This window comes from Salvelinus alpinus, chromosome 39 (genome assembly GCF_045679555.1).
Source record: "Salvelinus alpinus chromosome 39, SLU_Salpinus.1, whole genome shotgun sequence".
NCBI lineage: Eukaryota > Metazoa > Chordata > Actinopteri > Salmoniformes > Salmonidae > Salvelinus > Salvelinus alpinus.
In genome coordinates, this window is record NC_092124.1 from 663,521 (window position 1) to 682,960 (window position 19,440).

Genomic DNA, 19,440 nt, shown 5'->3' on the forward strand with positions numbered 1-19,440 from the left:
AAATAAAGTTTTGTCATACCTGTGGTATACGGTCTGATATACAGCCAATCAGCATTCAAGGTCGAACCACCCAGTTTATAATCTATTCTACCTAGGATTTGTTTCTATCATTTGATTGTGGAATTTAAATAGGTTGGTTTCGTTGTGTAGTCTTTCTTTTACAGTGTATAAATAACGTTTGATGGTACTGTTTTCATAAACAACGCTGTCTTCAGCGAGCAACCCTCACTACTTCCTCAGTGGTCAGTTGCCGAGTGAGTATTTTTGTCCTTGAGCTCCCATTGGACACATTCGATGTCAATTTGATGAGGAATGTTTTCAAGAATGGAGCCGCAACGTAACATCTGCAAACTGTGAAGGTGCGGTGTTGATTTAGACATAACAGTTTACATTGATAGGGAATCGTGAAGAACTGGTCGTAAAAATGGTATGTAAACAGCAACATATTAGATTTCACGGCGACATTTGATTGCCATGGCTATTTTGATGTGTAGTGGTGTGTTTTCCCGTATGAGAACGAGCTATCAGCCTATGGCTACAATATCTGTTCACCATGCTACTCACTGTAAATGAACACTGAAATTCGTGATGCGAGTGCGATTTTATCGTTCTAATATTCATGTTGCATCAATGAAAACATTATTTGCTGTTGAACAAGTCATTCCAATTACTGTGGAATCATAACACTATCATCACTCTAAGACATTTATTGACATACTTGTATTTTCGATTTATGTTTCTCTATTTCTGTTTTATATCCGTTTTTAGTATGGTTTTGTCAATCACGCCTTGGAACTACTTGTATTAAGAAATTATGGCGAAGACGTGTGGGAAGACATCAAGTGAGTTCAAAGATTTGTTTTGTATTTGTGATTGACACAGGGCATTTGCATACCATAATTCAAAGTTGAAAATAAAAACTAAATGTGTCCATGTTGCAAAATGCAAAACAAAGGAATCAGCAGGTATGTTCAGTAGATAGATATGTTAGTAACGCTTCACATTAAGTTGCTCCTATAACTGTGTGTAGCAGCATTGTAGTAACACACTTTACACACATGAACGCATAGATCTTGTATTGTAGATATGTGGTAGGAGAGTAACTTTTTTATTTATTTATTTGATTTCACCTTTATTTAACCAGGTAGGCAAGTTGAGAACACGTTCTCATTTACAATTGCGACCTGGCCAAGATAAAGCAAAGCAGTTCGACACATACAACAACACAGAGTTACACATGGAGTAAAATAAACATACAATCAATAATACAGTAGAAGAATAATTCTATATACAATGTTAGCAAGTGAGGTGAGATAAGGGAGGTGAAAAAAAGGCCATGGTGGCGAAGTAAATACAATATAGCAAGTAAAACACTGGAATGGTTGATTAGTGGCTTAACTTAGTGGCTTGATGTCAGACACTTAATGTGTTGTGAAAATTTTTATGAAATGTACGATTTTAAATTGTAGATAACTGCCTTAATGTTACATAATAAATACAAATTACACTACTGCTTAAGTAATTACCATGTAATAACAATTGCTGTTACTTTACATTGTTATTACACTTTAATTTTGTTTACTACATTGTCTTGACCACAACTTTATGTAACCTACCAATATGACATGGATAATAATGCAAAAATATGTCCATTAACCATATTATAGTTTTGAAATCAATGATCTCCCCCTATTGCTAGACAAAGTGGATAACGAATGGCCATGTCATTCAGCTGATGATACATGACCAGCAGATATAGCGGGCCTATCTGTAACTTAAAGCATGTGACCATAAATCACCAGCAAACATAAAAGAAAACAATATATATAATTAATTATTAAATTACACCACTCTTATGAGAAGGCGAGCCATATTTTTACTCATCATTTCATTTTCATTAGCTTTCTAATAGTGGTGATAAAGGGAGGTTGTTGCATTATGATAACAATCCCCTCTTTTCAAAGTGCTCAAATATTTGGCAAGATCCATGTTTATTTTTCTTCTTCAGTCTTTGCTGTTCCAGGACCCAGACTTTCATCCCATCCTATCCTATAAGAACAGAGGCACAGCTGCCTCTCCGAAAAGCGTGTTTTGAGGAATCTGGTCATTTTTATCACCCAAGAACATTGTGCTGCAATATTTCTCAACCTTATCTTGGCTGACATAATTCAACATTATAAAATGCCTAATTATTCAAGCTAGGTTTTATTTTCAGATCTTGCAGCTCAGAGCAATTGAAAAAGTAATTCTTATTTTCACTACATTTTTACGTTTGTTCAGCAGATCACATGCTCAGAAAGTGGTTGCTAGCCAGCACAGAAAATCAGTCATTGTTTTCTCAGACCACTCGGTAATCAGGTTTAAATAGACCTCATTAGGATATATAACAGGCTTATTTATTAGCATGCCAAATACATTTTTTCATTGTAACTTCTAAATATAGATACTCCTACGATACAGTTTGTTATGCAGATGAATGAGGACCCAAAAGCGACGTAATAGTAACAGAGTCTTTATTCCAGTATAAAACAAATAATGATTCTCCTGGATATAAATCAATGGTAATCCAAAACAGGAAACTGAAATCCTCTCGTCAATAGAGAGGAACGACTGGAGACGCGACCACAGACTGCAGGTCGCTTCAGGAAGGCACAGACCGTAGCTGACATAGACACCTGCTCACACGCAGCATCTGAAGAAGGCAAAAGAACACGACAGGGCGGAACAAGGACACAGAAACTGCAAACATCAAACAAGAATCCGACAAGGACAGGAGCGGAAAACAGAGGGAGAAATAGGGACTCTAATCAGAGGGCAAAATAGGGGACAGGTGTGAAAGAGTAAATGAGGTCGTAGGGAGAATGAGAAACAGCTGGGAGCATGAACGGAACGATAGAGAGAGAGAAAGAGAAAGAACCTAATAAGACCAGCAGAGGGAAGCACAGGGACAAGACATGATCAAAGACAACATGACAGTACCCCCCCACTCACCGAGCGCCTCCTGGCGCACTCGAGGAGGAACCCTGGCGGCAACGAAGGAAATCATCGATCAACGAACGGTCCAGCACGTCCCGAGATGGAACCCAACTCCTCTCCTCAGGACCGTAACCCTCCCAATCCACTAAGTACTGGTGACCACGTCCCCGAGAACGCATGTCCATGATCTTCCGTACCTTGTAAATAGGAGCGCCCTCGACAAGGACGGGGGGGGGGGAGGGAAGACGAACGGGGGCGCGAAGAAAAGGCTTGACACAAGAGACATGGAAGACAGGGTGGACGCGACGAAGATGTCGCGGAAGAAGCAGTCGCACAGCGACAGGATTGACGACCTGAGAGACACGGAACGGACCAATGAACCGCGGAGTCAACTTGCGAGAAGCTGTCGTAAGAGGAAGGTTACGAGTGGAAAGCCACACTCTCTGACCGCGACAATACCTAGGACTCTTAATCCTACGTTTATTGGCGGCTCTCACAGTCTGCGCCCTGTAACGGCAAAGTGCAGACCTGACCCTCCTCCAGGTGCGCTCACAACGTTGGACAAAAGCCTGAGCGGAGGGAACGCTGGACTCGGCGAGCTGGGACGAGAACAGAGGAGGCTGGTAGCCAAGACTACTCTGAAACGGGGACAGCCCGGTAGCAGACGAAGGAAGCGAGTTGTGAGCGTACTCAGCCCAGGGGAGCTGTTCTGCCCAAGACGCAGGGTTTCGAAACGAAAGGCTGCGTAAAATGCGACCAATCGACTGATTGGCCCTTTCTGCTTGACCGTTAGACTGGGGATGAAACCCGGAAGAGAGACTGACGGAAGCACCAATCAAACGACAGAACTCCCTCCAAAACTGTGACGTGAATTGCGGACCTCTGTCTGAAACGGCGTCTAACGGGAGGCCATGAATTCTGAACACATTCTCAATGATGATTTGTGCCGTCTCCTTAGCGGAAGGAAGCTTAGCGAGGGGAATGAAATGTGCCGCCTTAGAGAACCTATCGATAACCGTAAGAATCACAGTCTTCCCCGCAGACGAAGGCAGACCGGTAATAAAGTCTAAGGCGATGTGAGACCATGGTCGAGAAGGAATGGGAAGCGGTCTGAGACGACCGGCAGGAGGAGAGTTACCTGACTTAGTCTGCGCGCAGTCCGAACAAGCAGCCACGAAACGACGCGTGTCCCGCTCCTGAGTAGGCCACCAAAACCGCTGGCGAATAGAAGCAAGCGTACCCCGAACGCCGGGGTGGCCAGCTAACTTGGCAGAGTGAGCCCACTGAAGAACAGCCAGACGAGTAGAGACAGGAACGAACAGAAGGTTACTAGGACAAGCGCGCGGCGACGCAGTGTGAGTGAGTGCTTGCTTTACCTGTCTCTCAATTCCCCAGACAGTCAACCCGACAACACGCCCTTCAGGGAGAATCCCCTCGGGGTCGGTAGAAGCCACAGAAGAACTAAAGAGACGGGATAAGGCATCAGGCTTGGTGTTCTTATTTCCCGGACGATAGGAAATCACGAACTCGAAACGAGCGAAAAACAACGACCAACGAGCTTGACGTGCATTAAGTCGTTTGGCCGAACGGATGTACTCAAGGTTCTTATGGTCAGTCCAAACGACAAAAGGGACGGTCGCCCCCTCCAACCACTGTCGCCATTCGCCTATGGCTAAGCGGATGGCGAGCAGTTCGCGGTTACCCACATCATAGTTGCGTTCCGATGGCGACAGGCGATGAGAAAAGTAAGCGCAAGGGTGGACCTTATCGTCAGACTGGAAGCGCTGAGACAGAATGGCTCCCACGCCCACCTCTGAAGCGTCAACCTCGACAATGAATTGTTTAGTGACGTCAGGAGTAACAAGGATAGGAGCGGATGTAAAACGCTTCTTGAGGAGATCAAAAGCTCCCTGGGCGGAACCGGACCACTTAAAGCAAGTCTTGACAGAAGTCAGAGCGGTGAGAGGGGCAGCCACTTGACCGAAATTACGAATGAAACGCCGATAGAAATTAGCGAAACCGAGAAAACGCTGCAACTCGACACGTGACTTAGGGACGGGCCAATCGCTGACAGCCTGGACCTTAGCGGGATCCATCTGAATGCCTTCAGCGGAAATAACAGAACCGAGAAAAGTGACAGAGGAGACATGAAAGGCGCACTTCTCAGCCTTCACGTAGAGACAATTCTCTAAAAGGCGCTGGAGTACACGTCGAACGTGCTGAACATGAATCTCGAGTGACGGTGAAAAAATCAGGATATCGTCAAGGTAAACGAAAACAAAAATGTTCAGCATGTCTCTCAGTACATCATTAACTAATGCCTGAAAGACAGCTGGAGCATTAGCGAGACCGAACGGCAGAACCCGGTATTCAAAATGCCCTAACGGAGTGTTAAACGCCGTTTTCCACTCGTCCCCCTCTCTGATGCGTACGAGATGGTAAGCGTTACGAAGGTCCAACTTAGTAAAGCACCTGGCTCCCTGCAAAATCTCGAAGGCTGACGACATAAGGGGAAGCGGATTACGATTCTTAACCGTTATGTCATTCAGCCCTCGATAATCCACGCAGGGGCGCAGAGTACCGTCCTTCTTCTTAACAAAGAAAAATCCCGCTCCGGCGGGAGAGGAAGAAGGCACCACGGTACCGGCGTCGAGAGAAACAGACAGATAATCCTCGAGAGCCTTACGTTCGGGAGCCGACAGAGAGTATAGTCTACCCCGAGGGGGAGTGGTCCCCGGAAGGAGATCAATACAACAATCATACGACCGGTGAGGAGGAAGGGAGCTGGCTCTGGACCGACTGAAGACCGTGCGCAGATCATGATATTCCTCCGGCACTCCTGTCAAATCACCAGGTTCCTCCTGAGTAGAGGGGACAGAAGACACAGGAGGGATAGCAGACATTAAACACTTCACATGACAAGAAACGTTCCAGGATAGAATAGAATTACTAGACCAATTAATAGAAGGATTATGACATACTAGCCAGGGATGACCCAAAACAACAGGTGTAAAAGGTGAACGAAAAATCAAAAAGGAAATGGTCTCACTGTGGTTACCAGATACTGTGAGGGTTAAAGGTAGTGTCTCACATCTGATACTGGGGAGAAGACTACCATCTAAGGCGAACATGGGCGTGGGCTTCCCTAACTGTCTGAGGGGAATGTCATGTTTCCGAGCCCATGCTTCGTCCATAAAACAACCCTCAGCCCCTGAGTCTATCAAGGCACTGCAGGAAGCAGCCGAACCGGTCCAGCGTAGATGGACCGACAAGGTAGTACAGGATCTTGATGGAGAGACCTGAGTAGTAGCGCTCACCAGTAGCCCTCCGCTTACTGATGAGCTCTGGCTTTTACTGGACATGACATGACTAAATGTCCAGCAGAACCGCAATAGAGGCAAAGGCGGTTGGTGATTCTCCGTTCCCTCTCCTTAGTCGAGATGCGAATACCTCCCAGCTGCATGGGCTCAGTCTCTGAGCCGGTGGGAGGAGATGGTTGAGATGCGGAGAGGGGAAACACCGTTAACGCGAGCTCTCTTTCACGAGCTCGGTGACGAAGATCTACCCGTCGTTCTATGCGGATGGCGAGTGCAATCAAAGAGTCCACGCTGGAAGGAACCTCCCGGGAGAGAATCTCATCCTTAACCTCAGCGTGGAGTCCCTCCAGAAAACGAGCGAGCAACGCCGGCTCGTTCCAGTCACTGGATGCAGCCAGAGTGCGAAACTCTATAGAGTAATCCGTTATGGATCGATCACCTTGACATAGGGAAGCCAGGGCCCTGGAAGCCTCCTTCCCAAAAACTGAACGATCAAAAACCCGTATCATCTCCTCTCTAAAGTTCTGATAAACGTTAGAACACTCAGCCCTAGCCTCCCAGATAGCTGTGCCCCACTCCCGAGCCCGACCAGTAAGGAGTGATATGACGTAAGCGATCCGAGCTCTCTCTCTTGAGTATGTGTTGGGCTGGAGAGAGAACACAATATCACACTGGGTGAGAAAGGAGCGACACTCAGTGGGCTGCCCAGAGTAACATGGTGGGTTATTAACCCTAGGTTCCGGAGACTCGGAAGACCAGGAAGTAGCTGGTGGCACGAGACGAAGACTCTGAAACTGTCCTGACAGGTCGGAGACCTGAGTGGCCAGGGTCTCAACGGCATGACGAGCAGCAGACAATTCCTGCTCGTGTCTGCCGAGCATTGCTCCCTGGAACTTGACGGCAGTGTTGAGAGAATCCGTAGTCGCTGGGTCCATCTTGGTCGGATTCTTCTGTTATGCAGATGAATGAGGACCCAAAAGCGACGTAATAGTAACAGAGTCTTTATTCCAGTATAAAACAAATAATGATTCTCCTGGATATAAATCAATGGTAATCCAAAACAGGAAACTGAAATCCTCTCGTCAATAGAGAGGAACGACTGGAGACGCGACCACAGACTGCAGGTCGCTTCAGGAAGGCACAGACCGTAGCTGACATAGACACCTGCTCACACGCAGCATCTGAAGAAGGCAAAAGAACACGACAGGGCGGAACAAGGACACAGAAACTGCAAACATCAAACAAGAATCCGACAAGGACAGGAGCGGAAAACAGAGGGAGAAATAGGGACTCTAATCAGAGGGCAAAATAGGGGACAGGTGTGAAAGAGTAAATGAGGTCGTAGGGAGAATGAGAAACAGCTGGGAGCATGAACGGAACGATAGAGAGAGAGAAAGAGAAAGAACCTAATAAGACCAGCAGAGGGAAGCACAGGGACAAGACATGATCAAAGACAACATGACACAGTTAGTGCTCAAAGGTAGATTAATGGTACTGCAACATTCATGAAGGTGTCATGACTTTTTTCGTAAAGTTTTTATGAATGCCTTATGGATACCCCCATAAAGTAAAGTGTTACTGATTGTTTTTGTTTGGACCAAATAAGTGTAGCTATCACTTTACTGAAGGACCCTTATGTATGATTCATTTAAGGATTTTATAACAACTATTTAAGACGTTATAACATCAGTCATAGGCATAAACAACGGCATACAATGTTATGAAGCTAGTTTTAATGGATACTATAGAGGACAAGCAAATATGTTGTCATATGCTCTTGTCAAGTGCCTATTTATTACTTAGGTAATAATCACATGTTAATATGATATCTAATAATTCAATTGTCTTTTTTCCTGTTATCAGGAGGGAGGCGCAACTCGATGTAGAGGGTCAGTTCCTTGTCAGAATCATATATGAAGATGCCAAAACATACGACCTTGTTGCTGCGGCAAGCAAAGTTCTAAGTATGTTTTTTAATCATGTTTTGAAATGCAAGATACTTTACTTGAACCAGTTTATGCATAACATAATTGTATGGCATCACTTTAAAATATGGTACCCTTTATAAAGGGTAACTTATTGTAAAGTGTTACCAATGGGACTGAGACGGTGTATACAACAAGTGTTTATGTTTTATTTTGGTTATCTTGCAGAGATTGATGCAGGGTGTATCCTACAGATGTTTGGGAAGATGTTTTTTGAGTTTTGCCAAGAATCAGGGTATGACACCATCCTGCGTGTTTTAGGCTCCAATGTCCGTGAATTCTTGCAGGTAAGCACTCCAGTTCCCTTCTTAATCTTTCTTCAGTTAACAGAGGCTAATGTAAAACAATGTCCTCTTCAATGTCATGAATGCTTCAACGTAAGTTAAATATGACCTATATTTCAATTGTACAGTGCCAAAACAATTCTGTGACCGCCCCCTCGTCTTTGGATTTGGGGGAGTTGACCATGTAATTCAAATAGGACAGTGGCAGTTAGATTTGCCAAGACCGAACCCTCTATTTACAAATAGAAAATGTAGGGCTTCACTTTGGGTTGAAACAGAGATAAAGGAGTGAGGACTGGAGTTATGCAACCTTGTTCTAAAGGCCTGCTTTAGGCCTGCCTTGCCTGCTCCCAGATCTGTTTATGCTGTGTAGCCAACTCCTATGGTGTTTGGTATGACAATGACCACAGGAGTTGGCTATATAACACAAACTGATATCGGACCAGTCTAAGTGGAATCTTAATGGAGAGAAACTCCTGTTTCAATCATTTATGCAACCCCCATACAGAATCTGGATGCCCTCCACGACCACCTAGGTACCATCTACCCTGGGATGAGGGCTCCGTCCTTCCGCTGCACAGACGCGGAGAAGGGCAACAATCTGATCCTGCACTACTACTCGGAGAGGGAGGGGCTCCAGGACATTGTGATCGGCATCATCAAGACGGTGGCCCAACAGATCCACGGCACAGAAATAGAAATGAAGGTGTGCTGTTTCAAATAAAATAATAAGTATATTATTACTTAAAAGGATTGGACCCTTTAAAAAACAATTGGGCCTAAAATAACATACCCAAATCTAACTGCTTGTAGCTCAGGACCTGAAGCAAGGATATGCATATTCTTGATAGCATTTGAAAGGAAACACTTTGAAGTTTGTGGAAATGTGAAATTAATGTAGAGACAGCAGGGGTTCAAACTGTAGAAGCCATTTCCTACTTTTGAATTTAAAAATGGATTTTATCAAACAAAACTATGCTACATTTTATCTCTGGGACCCTCGGGATGACAAATCAGCGCAAGATTACTGAATGTAAGTACATTATTTACCTTCAGAGGTGAATGTATAAAACCAGTTGCTGTGATACAAGTTTGTTGTGCACTCTTCTCAAACAATAGCATGGTATTTTTTCACTGTAATAGCTACTGTAAATTGGATAGGTCAGTTAGATTAACAAGAATGTAAGCTTTCTGCCCATATAAGACATGTCTATGTCCTGGAAAGTTTGCGGTTATTTACGTCTTTCTAGTTAGCAACAATCGTCCCAGTATAGGGACACCAATCTCGTAGATCCTTAAGAAATTAAAGGGATAGTTCGGGATTTTGGCAATGAGGCCACTTGTCTACTTCCCCAGAGTCAGATGAACTCGTAGATACCATTTATATGTCTCTGTATTCAGTATGAAGGAAGTTAGAGGTGGTTTCGCGAGCCAATGCTAACTACTGCTAGACCTAACTCAGGCACTGTTTTTTTTTTGTGCCTTTGTAGTTATTCGGGTTCTGTGCTGCTTGGGGTTCTTACCTTCAGTCCAAAATGGGACAGTGGTCGACTTTCAAATGCCCCTCTCCATTCAGGAGTTGTTTGGGTCTAAGCAACTGCTAGTGTTGGTCACTCAGTGGGCAGTTTTTGATCTGAGATATTGTTGGGTCTCTGTTGACTTGGGTCAGAGGTCTATGAAAGGGGTAGAGTTTTAGTACACTCAGAAGGTGATGTAATGCAACTACCAAATAGCTAGTAGTTATAGTGTAAGATACTGTATTTTAAAGGGTTTAACAATTATTAGACTGATAAGTGTCATGATAGTTTTAAAGCTAGGAATATGTGAATAAGTTATGTACCTTCTTTATAGCATAGCAGTCCATGCAGCAAACACCAGGTGGAATTAGTATATACCATAGGTATAGACTTGGATAGTCCTTTCAGAAATCTTGTCTCTGAGCACTTAGGTTACCTCCTCATTTTCAGAGAAAGCCAACTCTACTATCAAACCTAATCATATCGGAAAGATGGGTGTCAGTATGTATTTTTTTATCTCCCAGGCTCAGCGTAAAATTAAATGGGGGAGCTGAATTGACAGACCCTCCAAATAGGACACCAGATTTTCTGGAAATGTTATTAGTCGTTGCCACGGAAACCGTGTGCGTCAAGCCATTGACGTCAGTGTATAGACTAAAAAGGACTTGTTGTGGCCAGGCAGTAACCCACACAAGAACATCACTGTGTTTAAAACCATCACACCAAACCGTAGATATTTATATAAAGACATACAGTATTTCGATGTCTATGCGTTTACCAATCACCCACCGGTATCTCTTACATTATCTCTTGCCATAATGGGTGGACTGGCGGACATTTTGAGTGTCCCCATAAAGTAAAGCAGGATATAAACACAGGAAGCATAGCATGCACTCATTCTAATTTTATTGTTGCACCTTCCTCCCTTTTATGAAATCCATTCTTCCTTCACCAGGTGATCCAGCACAAGGGTGAGGAGTGTGACCACATCAAGTTCCTGATCGAGGAGAAGGACTCGGAGGAGGAGGCCTTCTATGAGGATCTGGACGGCTTCGAGGAGAACAGCACGCAGGAGACCCGGATCAGCCCCTACACCTTCTGCAAGGCCTTTCCCTTTCACCTCATGTTCGACAGGGACCTGATGCTTACTCAGTGTGGCAACGCTATCTTCCGTGTGCTGCCGCAGGTTTATGTCTATTTAGCTATAGGACATTGAGATTTTATGTGTGTAAATAACTACTCTTATACTGCATTATGACTGCATTATAACTCAGGAGTGTGTTTATAATGCACTGTAGATATGGGCTTCACAGGTAGCCTGCAGTTGTAATGCAAATATGTGGTTATAATGTATTGTAAGACTTGGCATACGTATGTATGACCCCCTTATGAAGTGTTTTGCTGCTGTATTCCTTAGCTCCAGCCGGGCATCTGTAACCTGCCCTCCGTGTTCTCTCTGGTGCGTCCACACATAGACTTCAGCTTCCAAGGCATGCTCTCCCACATCAACACTGTCTTCGTTCTGCGAAGCAAGGTACGCCAAGAATACTCACTGCTGAAACTTTTCGCATTTTAATTTAATGTTAAAAAATTACATCACAAAAATAGAGGAACTAGATAGAAACCTACATTTATATTTTCTGTGTGTCCTGGCTGTTTGTGCCCGTGTCTCTGCCTTTGTGTGTATTATGTCCTTCCAGGAGGGTCTCTTGAACGTGGAGACTTCGGAGAACGAGGACGAGCTGACTGGTGCTGAGATCAGCTGCCTGAGGCTGAAGGGACAGATGATCTACCTGCCCGAGGCGGAGAACATCCTCTTCCTCTGTTCTCCCAGGTTCTGCTGCTGTGATGTTAGACAAAAACAATGTGCTGTTCTAGGCTTCGTTCCAAATGGGCACATAAGGCTCTGGTCAGAAGTAGTGCACTATATAGGGAATAAGGTTCCATGTGCCCTGGTTAAAAGTAGTGGACTGTGTCGGGAATAGGGTGCCATTTGGGATGTAGACCTAGACTTGGGGTGGATGGCTGGGCTGGATGGATGTCTCTTGGTTGGTGTGTGAAACCTAAATTGGATTCAAAACCACAGCTACTGTAGTGCAGCAGATGGTCTGGCCTTAAAGGGCCAATCTACAGTGGAAACAATAAAAGTCCAACCCCGCCTTTGCTTTGGTAAAAAGCTGAGGGATGGGTCTAAAAATGTAACTACTCTCAGATTCAGACAGAGCTATGGCTGCAATGACTGACCATCCATTATATACAAATTATAGTTTTAACCATGTTTTGAGGCTATACAGTGTTTGTTTACATTTGCAATGTTTAAAAACTTTGGAGTAAAACAAGGTTCTATTTGGGTTCTGACAGGGTGTCACAGTTGAACTAAGCTCATTATGATTTTAAGTGATATTCGAGAATCAGTGTATACATACATACAGTTGAAGTCGGAAGTTTACATACACCTTAGCCAAATACATTTAAACTCAGTTTTTCACAATTCCTGACATTTAATCCCAGTAAAAACTCCCTGTCTTAGGTCAGTTAGGATCACCACTTTATTTTAAGAATGTGAAATGTCAGAATGATTTATTTCAGCTTTTATTTCTTTCCTCACATTCCCAGTGGGTCAGAAGTTTACATACACTCAATTAGTATTTAGTAGCATTGCCTTTAAATTATTTACCTTGGGTCAAACGTTTCGGGTAGCCTTCCACAAGCTTCCCACAATAAGTTGGGTGAATTTTGGCCCATTCCTCCTGACAGAGCTGGTGTAACGGAGTCAGGTTTGTAGACCTCTTTGCTCGCACATGGTTTTTCAGTTCTGCCCACAAATTTTCTATAGGATTGAGGTCAGTGCTTTGTGATGGCCACTCCAATACCTTGACTTTGTTGTCCTTAAACTATTTTGCCACAACTGGAAGTATGCTTGGGTTCATTGTCCATTTGGAAGACCCATTTGCGACCAAGCTTTAACTTCCTGACTGATGTCTTGATGTTGCTTCAATATATCTGCACAATTTCCCCTCATGATGCCATCTATTTTGTGAAGTGCACCAGTCCCTCCTGCAGCAAAAACACCCCCACAACATGATGCTGCCACCCCCGTGCTTCACTGTTGGGATGGTGTTCTTCGGCTTGCAAGCCTCCCCCTTTTTCCTCCAAACATAACGATGGTCATTATGGCCAAACAGTTCTATTTTTGTTTCGTCAGACCAGAGGACTGAAAAGTACGATCTTTGTCCCCATGTACAGTTGCAAACCATAGTCTGGCTTTTTTATTGCGGTTTTGGAACAGTGGCTTCTGCCTTGCTGAGCGGCCTTTCAGGTTATGTCGATATAGGACTCGTTTTACTGTAGATATAGATACTTTTGTACCCGTTTCCTCCAGCATCTTCACAAGGTCCTTTGCTGTTGTTCTGGGATTGATTTGCACTTTTCGCACCAAAGTAAAGTACGCTCATCTCTAGGCGATAGATCGCGTCTCCTTCCTGAGCGGTATGACGGCTGCGTGGTCCCATGACGTTTATACTTGCGTACTATTGTTTGTACAGATGAACGTGCGTTTGGAAATTGCTCCCAAGGATGAACCAGACTTGTGGAGGTCTACAATTTTTGTTCTGAGGTCTTGGCTGATTTCTTTTGATTTTCCCATGATGTCAAGCAAAGAGGCACTGAGTTTGAAGGTAGGCCTTGAAATACATCCACAGGTACACCTCCAATTGACTCAAATTATGTCAATTAGCCTAACATAAGCTTCTAAAGCCATGACATAATTTTCTGGAATTTTCCAAGCTGTTTAAAGGCACAGTCAACTTAGTGCATGTAAACTTCTGACCCACTGGAATTGTGATACAATGAATTATAAGTGAAATAATGTCTGTAAACAATTGTGGGAAAATGACTTGTGCCATGCACTAAGTAGATGTCCTAACCGACTTGCCAAAACTATAGTTTGTTAACAAGAAATTTGTGGAGTGGTTGAAAAACGAGTTTTAATGACTCCAACCTAAGTGTATGTAAACTTCCGATTTTAACTGTATATAGTCATTAGTTGGATGTAGCAGCTACAGATTGTTTAAAGGTACAATCTTTCGTAACACTTTACTTAAATCATCCATTTATATGTTGTCTTATAACCAGGCTTATGTCTCAAACGGTCCGTTACTGTATTTAGTTAACACATTTTCTGGTTGAAAACGGCCTGTTGGTAGTAGTCATGTACACCATTTCTAGTCCCAGAAGTGACTAAAAAGTGTAATTAGGATAACTTGAGTCATAAAGTCAGTATTTTCCAAAAATAAAATGTCAGAGGGTTGGGTTTGATTTTAAGTTATGCCCACAAACACGTGGGTATTGGTTTGTAAATTTTCTCTTGGAATGCACACTGACCATGGAAAAGTTTGTTAGATGTTGGATCTCTTTATGGGGCTAGTTAGGTACCGTCAATAAAATTACATAATGTACAGTGGGGAGAACAAGTATTTGATACACTGCCGATTTTGCAGGTTTTCCTACTTACAAAGCATGTAGAGGTCTGTAATTTTTATCATAGGTACACTTCAACTATGAGAGACGGAATCTAAAACAAAAATCCAGAAAATCACATTGTATGATTTTTAAGTAATTAATTTGCATTTTATTGCATGACATAAGTATTTGATACATCAGAAAAGCAGAACTTAATATTTGGTACAGAAACCTTTGTTTGCAATTACAGAGATCATACGTTTCCTGTAGTTCTTGACTAGGTTTGCACACACTGCAGCAGGGATTTTGGCCCACTCCCCCCTACAGATTTTCTCCAGATCCTTCAGGTTTCGGGGCTGTCGCTGGGCAATACGGACTTTCAGCTCCCTCCAAAGATTTTCTATTGGGTTCAGGTCTGGAGACTGGCTAGGCCACTCCAGGACCTTGAGATGCTTCTTACGGAGCCACTCCTTAGTTGCCATGGCTGTGTGCTTCGTGTCGTTGTCATGCTGGAAGACCCAGCCACGACCCATCTTCAATGCTCTTACTGAGGGAAGGAGGTTGTTGGCCAAGATCTCGCGATACATGGCCCCATCCATCCTACCCTCAATACGGTGCAGTCGTCCTGTCCCCTTTGCAGAAAAGCATCCCCAAAGAATGATGTTTCCACCTCCATGCTTCACGGTTGGGATGGTGTTCTTGGGGTTGTACTCATACTTCTTCTTCCTCCAAACACGGCGAGTGGAGTTAGACCAAAAAGCTCTATTTTTTGTCTCATCAGACCACATGACCTTCTCCCATTCCTCCTCTGGATCATCCAGATGGTCATTGGCAAACTTCAGACGGGCCTGGACATGCACTGGCTTAAGCAGGGGGACCTTGCGTGCGCTGCAGGATTTTAATCCATGACGGCGTAGTGTGTTACTAATGGTTTTCTTTGAGACTGTGGTCCCAGCTCTCTTCAGGTCATTGACCAGGTCCTGCCGTGTAGTTCTGGGCTGATCCCTCACCTTCCTCATGATCATTGATGCCCCACGAGGTGAAATCTTGCATGGAGCCCGAGGGTGATTGACCGAGGGTGATTGACCGTCATCTTGAACTTCTTCCATTTTCTAATAATTGCGCCAACAGTTGTTTCCTTCTCACCAAGCTGCTTGCCTATTGTCCTGTAGCCCATCCCAGCCTTGTGCAGGTCTACAATTTTATCCCTGATGTCCTTACACAGCTCTCTGGTCTTGGCCATTGTGGAGAGGTTGGAATCTGTTTGATTGAGTGTGTGGACAGGTGTCTTTTATACAGGTAACGAGTTCAAACAGGTGCAGTTAATACAGGTAATGAGTGGAGAACAGGAGGGCTTCTTAAAGAAAAACTAACAGGTCTGTGAGAGCCGGAATTCTTACTGGTTGGTAGGTGATCAAATACTTATGTCATGCAATAAAATGCAAATTAATTATTTAAAAATCATACAATGTGATTTTCTGGATTTTTGTTTTAGATTCCGTCTCTCACAGTTGAAGTGTACCTATGATAAAAATGACAGACCTCTACATGCTTTGTAAGTAGGAAAACCTGCAAAATCGGCAGTGTATCAAATACTTGTTCTCCCCACTGTATATGGGACAATATGTTCACATTTCAATAGTTCCACATTTTAGTGACATAAAAACCTCAAACCAACTATAAATTGTATAAATTCATGTAAAATATTGAAAGCTTTTAATAAGAAAACTAAAAGGTGTGCAACATGAACATATTGTCCCATGCCAACCAAAAGCATAACCCTCCTGCGTTCTCATAAGAGGACAAGCCTTTATGATGTCTTTATGTATAACATTTTCAACTGACCCAAATGACTTGTTTAGTCAATCTACCACAACTCCGGAGAAGACTTCGAACTGTCTGCATCTGGGTAACAAAAGTTTATTGCAAAAACAGGGAGCAGGCAAACGACCGGTCAAGGGCAGGCAGAGGTCAGTAATCCAGAGCAGAGTACGAAAGGTACAGAACGGCAGGCAGTCTCAGGACAGGCTGAATGGACAAAACTAGAGAAAAAAACAGGAGTACGGGAAAAACGCTGGTAGCCTTGACAAGACGAATTGGCAACAGACAAACAGAGAACACAGGTAGAAATACACTGGGGATAATGGGGAGGATGGGCGACACCTGGAGGGGGTGGAGACGAGCACAAAGACAGGTGAAACAGATCAGGGTGTGACGCAATCATTATAAGATGATCGATATTAGTTATTAAAAAAGGGGCATACATTCTAATCATAATGCATTATGTTGTCCCTACTGAACACAGCCCCTGTTGAGTTGTGTTCAACCACTGTTCAGTCTCTGATGCGTCACCAACACTGTGTTCAGTGTGATGAACCTGGATGACCTGACGCGGAGAGGCCTTTACCTGAGCGACATCCCGCTGCACGATGCCACACGTGACCTGGTGCTGCTGGGAGAACAGTTCCGTGAGGAGTACAAGCTGACCCAGGAACTGGAGATCCTGACTGACCGTCTGCAGCACACCCTTCGGGCCCTGGAGGATGAGAAGAAGAAGACGGACAGGTTCGTAGAGACTCCCAACCCATCGCCCTCACCGTTTGATAGACGCAACCTCCTTCACCCATTTCCATTTTATTTAAAAAAAATTATGTAATGGGATGGTCCACTCCAAATAGAATTTCAGCAGTGTTGGAGTCTTTGGTGTAGCTTTCTAAACTCCCGACTCTGACCACGCCCCTCCCCCCCGACTGGGGTTCGAGCCCTGTTGTGGCCACTTTTCTCTGTGTCTATCTCCCTCTAACTTCCTACTGTACTGTCAAAAATGATAACTTACACATTTATTTAAAATTGACAACATACCTTTCGTGAATGTGAAACCTAATTAACCACAAATTGTTTGAACTTTGAGCGCCATAGCGCCAATCTGCTCAGTAGTGCGGATTGCCTAAGAAGGAACTTATGGACCACTCTTCTACTGAAAATCAGAAAAGGGGTGGCTTCCCTTGATCCTTGATCCTCATGAACATTAACATATTTTCTTAAAATATACTACACTACATTATACCTCATGTAATGTCAATAACTGTCTTTCTATTTTATTGCAAAATGCCAATGAATGTGTGAGGTACAACTCTTCATATAAAATACCAGTCAAAAGTTAGGACACCGACTCATTCAAGGGATTTTCTTTATTTTCACTACTTTCTACATTGTCGAATAATAGTGAAGACATCAAAACTATGAAAAAACACATATGGAATCATGTAGTAACCAAAATGTGTTTGAGATTCTTCAAAGTAGCCACCCTTTGCCTTGATGACAGCTTTGCACACTCTTGGAATTCTCTCAACCAGCCTCATGAGCATTTCAATTAACAGGTGTGCCTTGTTAAAAGTTCATTTGTGGAATTTCTTTCCTTCTTAATGAGTTTTAGCCAATCACTTGTGTTGTGACAAGATAGGGGTGGTATACAGAAGATAGCCCTATTTGGTAAGACCAAGTCCATATTAAAAGGCAAGAACAGCTCAAATAAGCAAAGAGAAATGACAGTCCATCACTACTTTAAGACATGAAGGTCAGTCAATCCGGAAAATGTCAAGTGCAGTCGCAAAAACCATCAAGCGCTATGATGAAACTGGCTCTCGAGAGGATCGCCACAGGAAAGGAAGACCCAGTTACCTCTGCTGCGGAGGATAAGTTCATTAGAGTTAACTGCGCCTCAGATTGCAGCCCAAATAAATGCTTCAGCATTCAAGTAACATCTCAACATCAACTGTTCAGAGAAGACTGCGTGAATCAGGCCTTCATGGTCAAATTTCTACAAAGAAACCAGTACTAAAGGATAATAATAAGTGACTTGCTTGGGCCAAGAAACAATGGACATTAGACTGGTGGAAATCTGTCCTTTGATCGGAGTCCAAATTTGAGATTTTTAGTTCCAACCACTGTCTTTTTGAGACACAGAGTAGGTGAACGGATGATCTCCGCATGCGTGGTTCCCTCCGTAAAGCACGGAGGTGGTGGTGTGGGGGTGCTTTGCTGGTGACACTGTCAGATTTATTTAGAATTCAAGGTACACTTAACCAGCATGGCTTCCACAGGATTCTGCAGCGATACGCCATCCCATCTGGTTTGCACTTAGTCCCACTATCATTTGTTTTTCAACAGGGCAATGACCCAAAACACACCTCCAGGCTGTGTAAGGGCTATTTGACCAAGAAGGAGAGTGATGGAATGCTGCATCAAATAACCTGGCCTCCACAATCACCCGACCTCAACCCAATTGAGATGGTTTGGGATGAGTTGGACCAAAGAGTGAAGGAAAAGCAGCCAACAAGTGCTCAGCATGTGTGAACTCCAAGACTGTTGGAAAAGCCTTCCAGGTGAAGTTGGTTGAGAGAATGCCAAGTGTGTGCTAAGCTGTCAAAGGCAAAGGGTGGCTACTTTGAAGAACCTAAAATATTTAGATTTTAACTTTTTTGGTTACAACATGATTGCATATGTTTTATTTCATAGTTTGTCCTCACTATTATTGTACAATGTAAATCAAAAATGTTTAATGAGTAGGTGTCCAACATTTTTACTGATACTGTATGTAAAATCCAAAGTCCAATTTTATTAAGCATTTAGGTAAAAAAAATTACCCTATTCAAAATGTTATTTCCATAATGTCAAACTAGGTCTTCTCTGATCTTGAAATTGAATCCATAATTCTAATCTGACACCGACAGAACCCCGTCATAATAAAAATAAAAATAAAATCAATACGGATCCGAGGTGGACCAGATCCGACCCAATATGTCAGAAATGTGGGAGAATCGGATCCAAATTGGATAATGTCTATCGGAGTCAAATGGATCCGAAAGAAATTCAGCTGTATTGATGTGCAAGCCAGTAG

General features: G+C 43.5%; 1 protein-coding gene across 3 annotated transcripts in view; it reads left to right on the top strand.

Annotated features, from left to right (window-relative positions):
- The first annotated feature begins 288 nt into the window (after positions 1–288).
- The window catches only part of LOC139566639 (guanylate cyclase soluble subunit beta-1), a 63,100-nt gene continuing 43,948 nt past the window's right edge, over positions 289–19,440 (top strand). The window contains exons 1-9 of one of the 3 annotated variants that reach the window (XR_011673130.1): positions 289–427; positions 769–842; positions 8,157–8,257; positions 8,447–8,565; positions 9,071–9,268; positions 11,035–11,265; positions 11,497–11,613; positions 11,780–11,913; positions 16,908–17,105. Coding sequence is in view for 1 of the 3 variants with exons in the window: in XM_071387883.1 (XP_071243984.1) it covers positions 425–427; positions 769–842; positions 8,157–8,257; positions 8,447–8,565; positions 9,071–9,268; positions 11,035–11,265; positions 11,497–11,613; positions 11,780–11,913; positions 16,908–17,105 (1,175 nt within the window). In the remaining 2 variants the exon portion in view is untranslated. The remainder of the gene's footprint in view (positions 428–768; positions 843–8,156; positions 8,258–8,446; positions 8,566–9,070; positions 9,269–11,034; positions 11,266–11,496; positions 11,614–11,779; positions 11,914–16,907; positions 17,106–19,440) is intronic. The other 2 variants (XR_011673129.1, XM_071387883.1) reach the window with 2 other exon arrangements.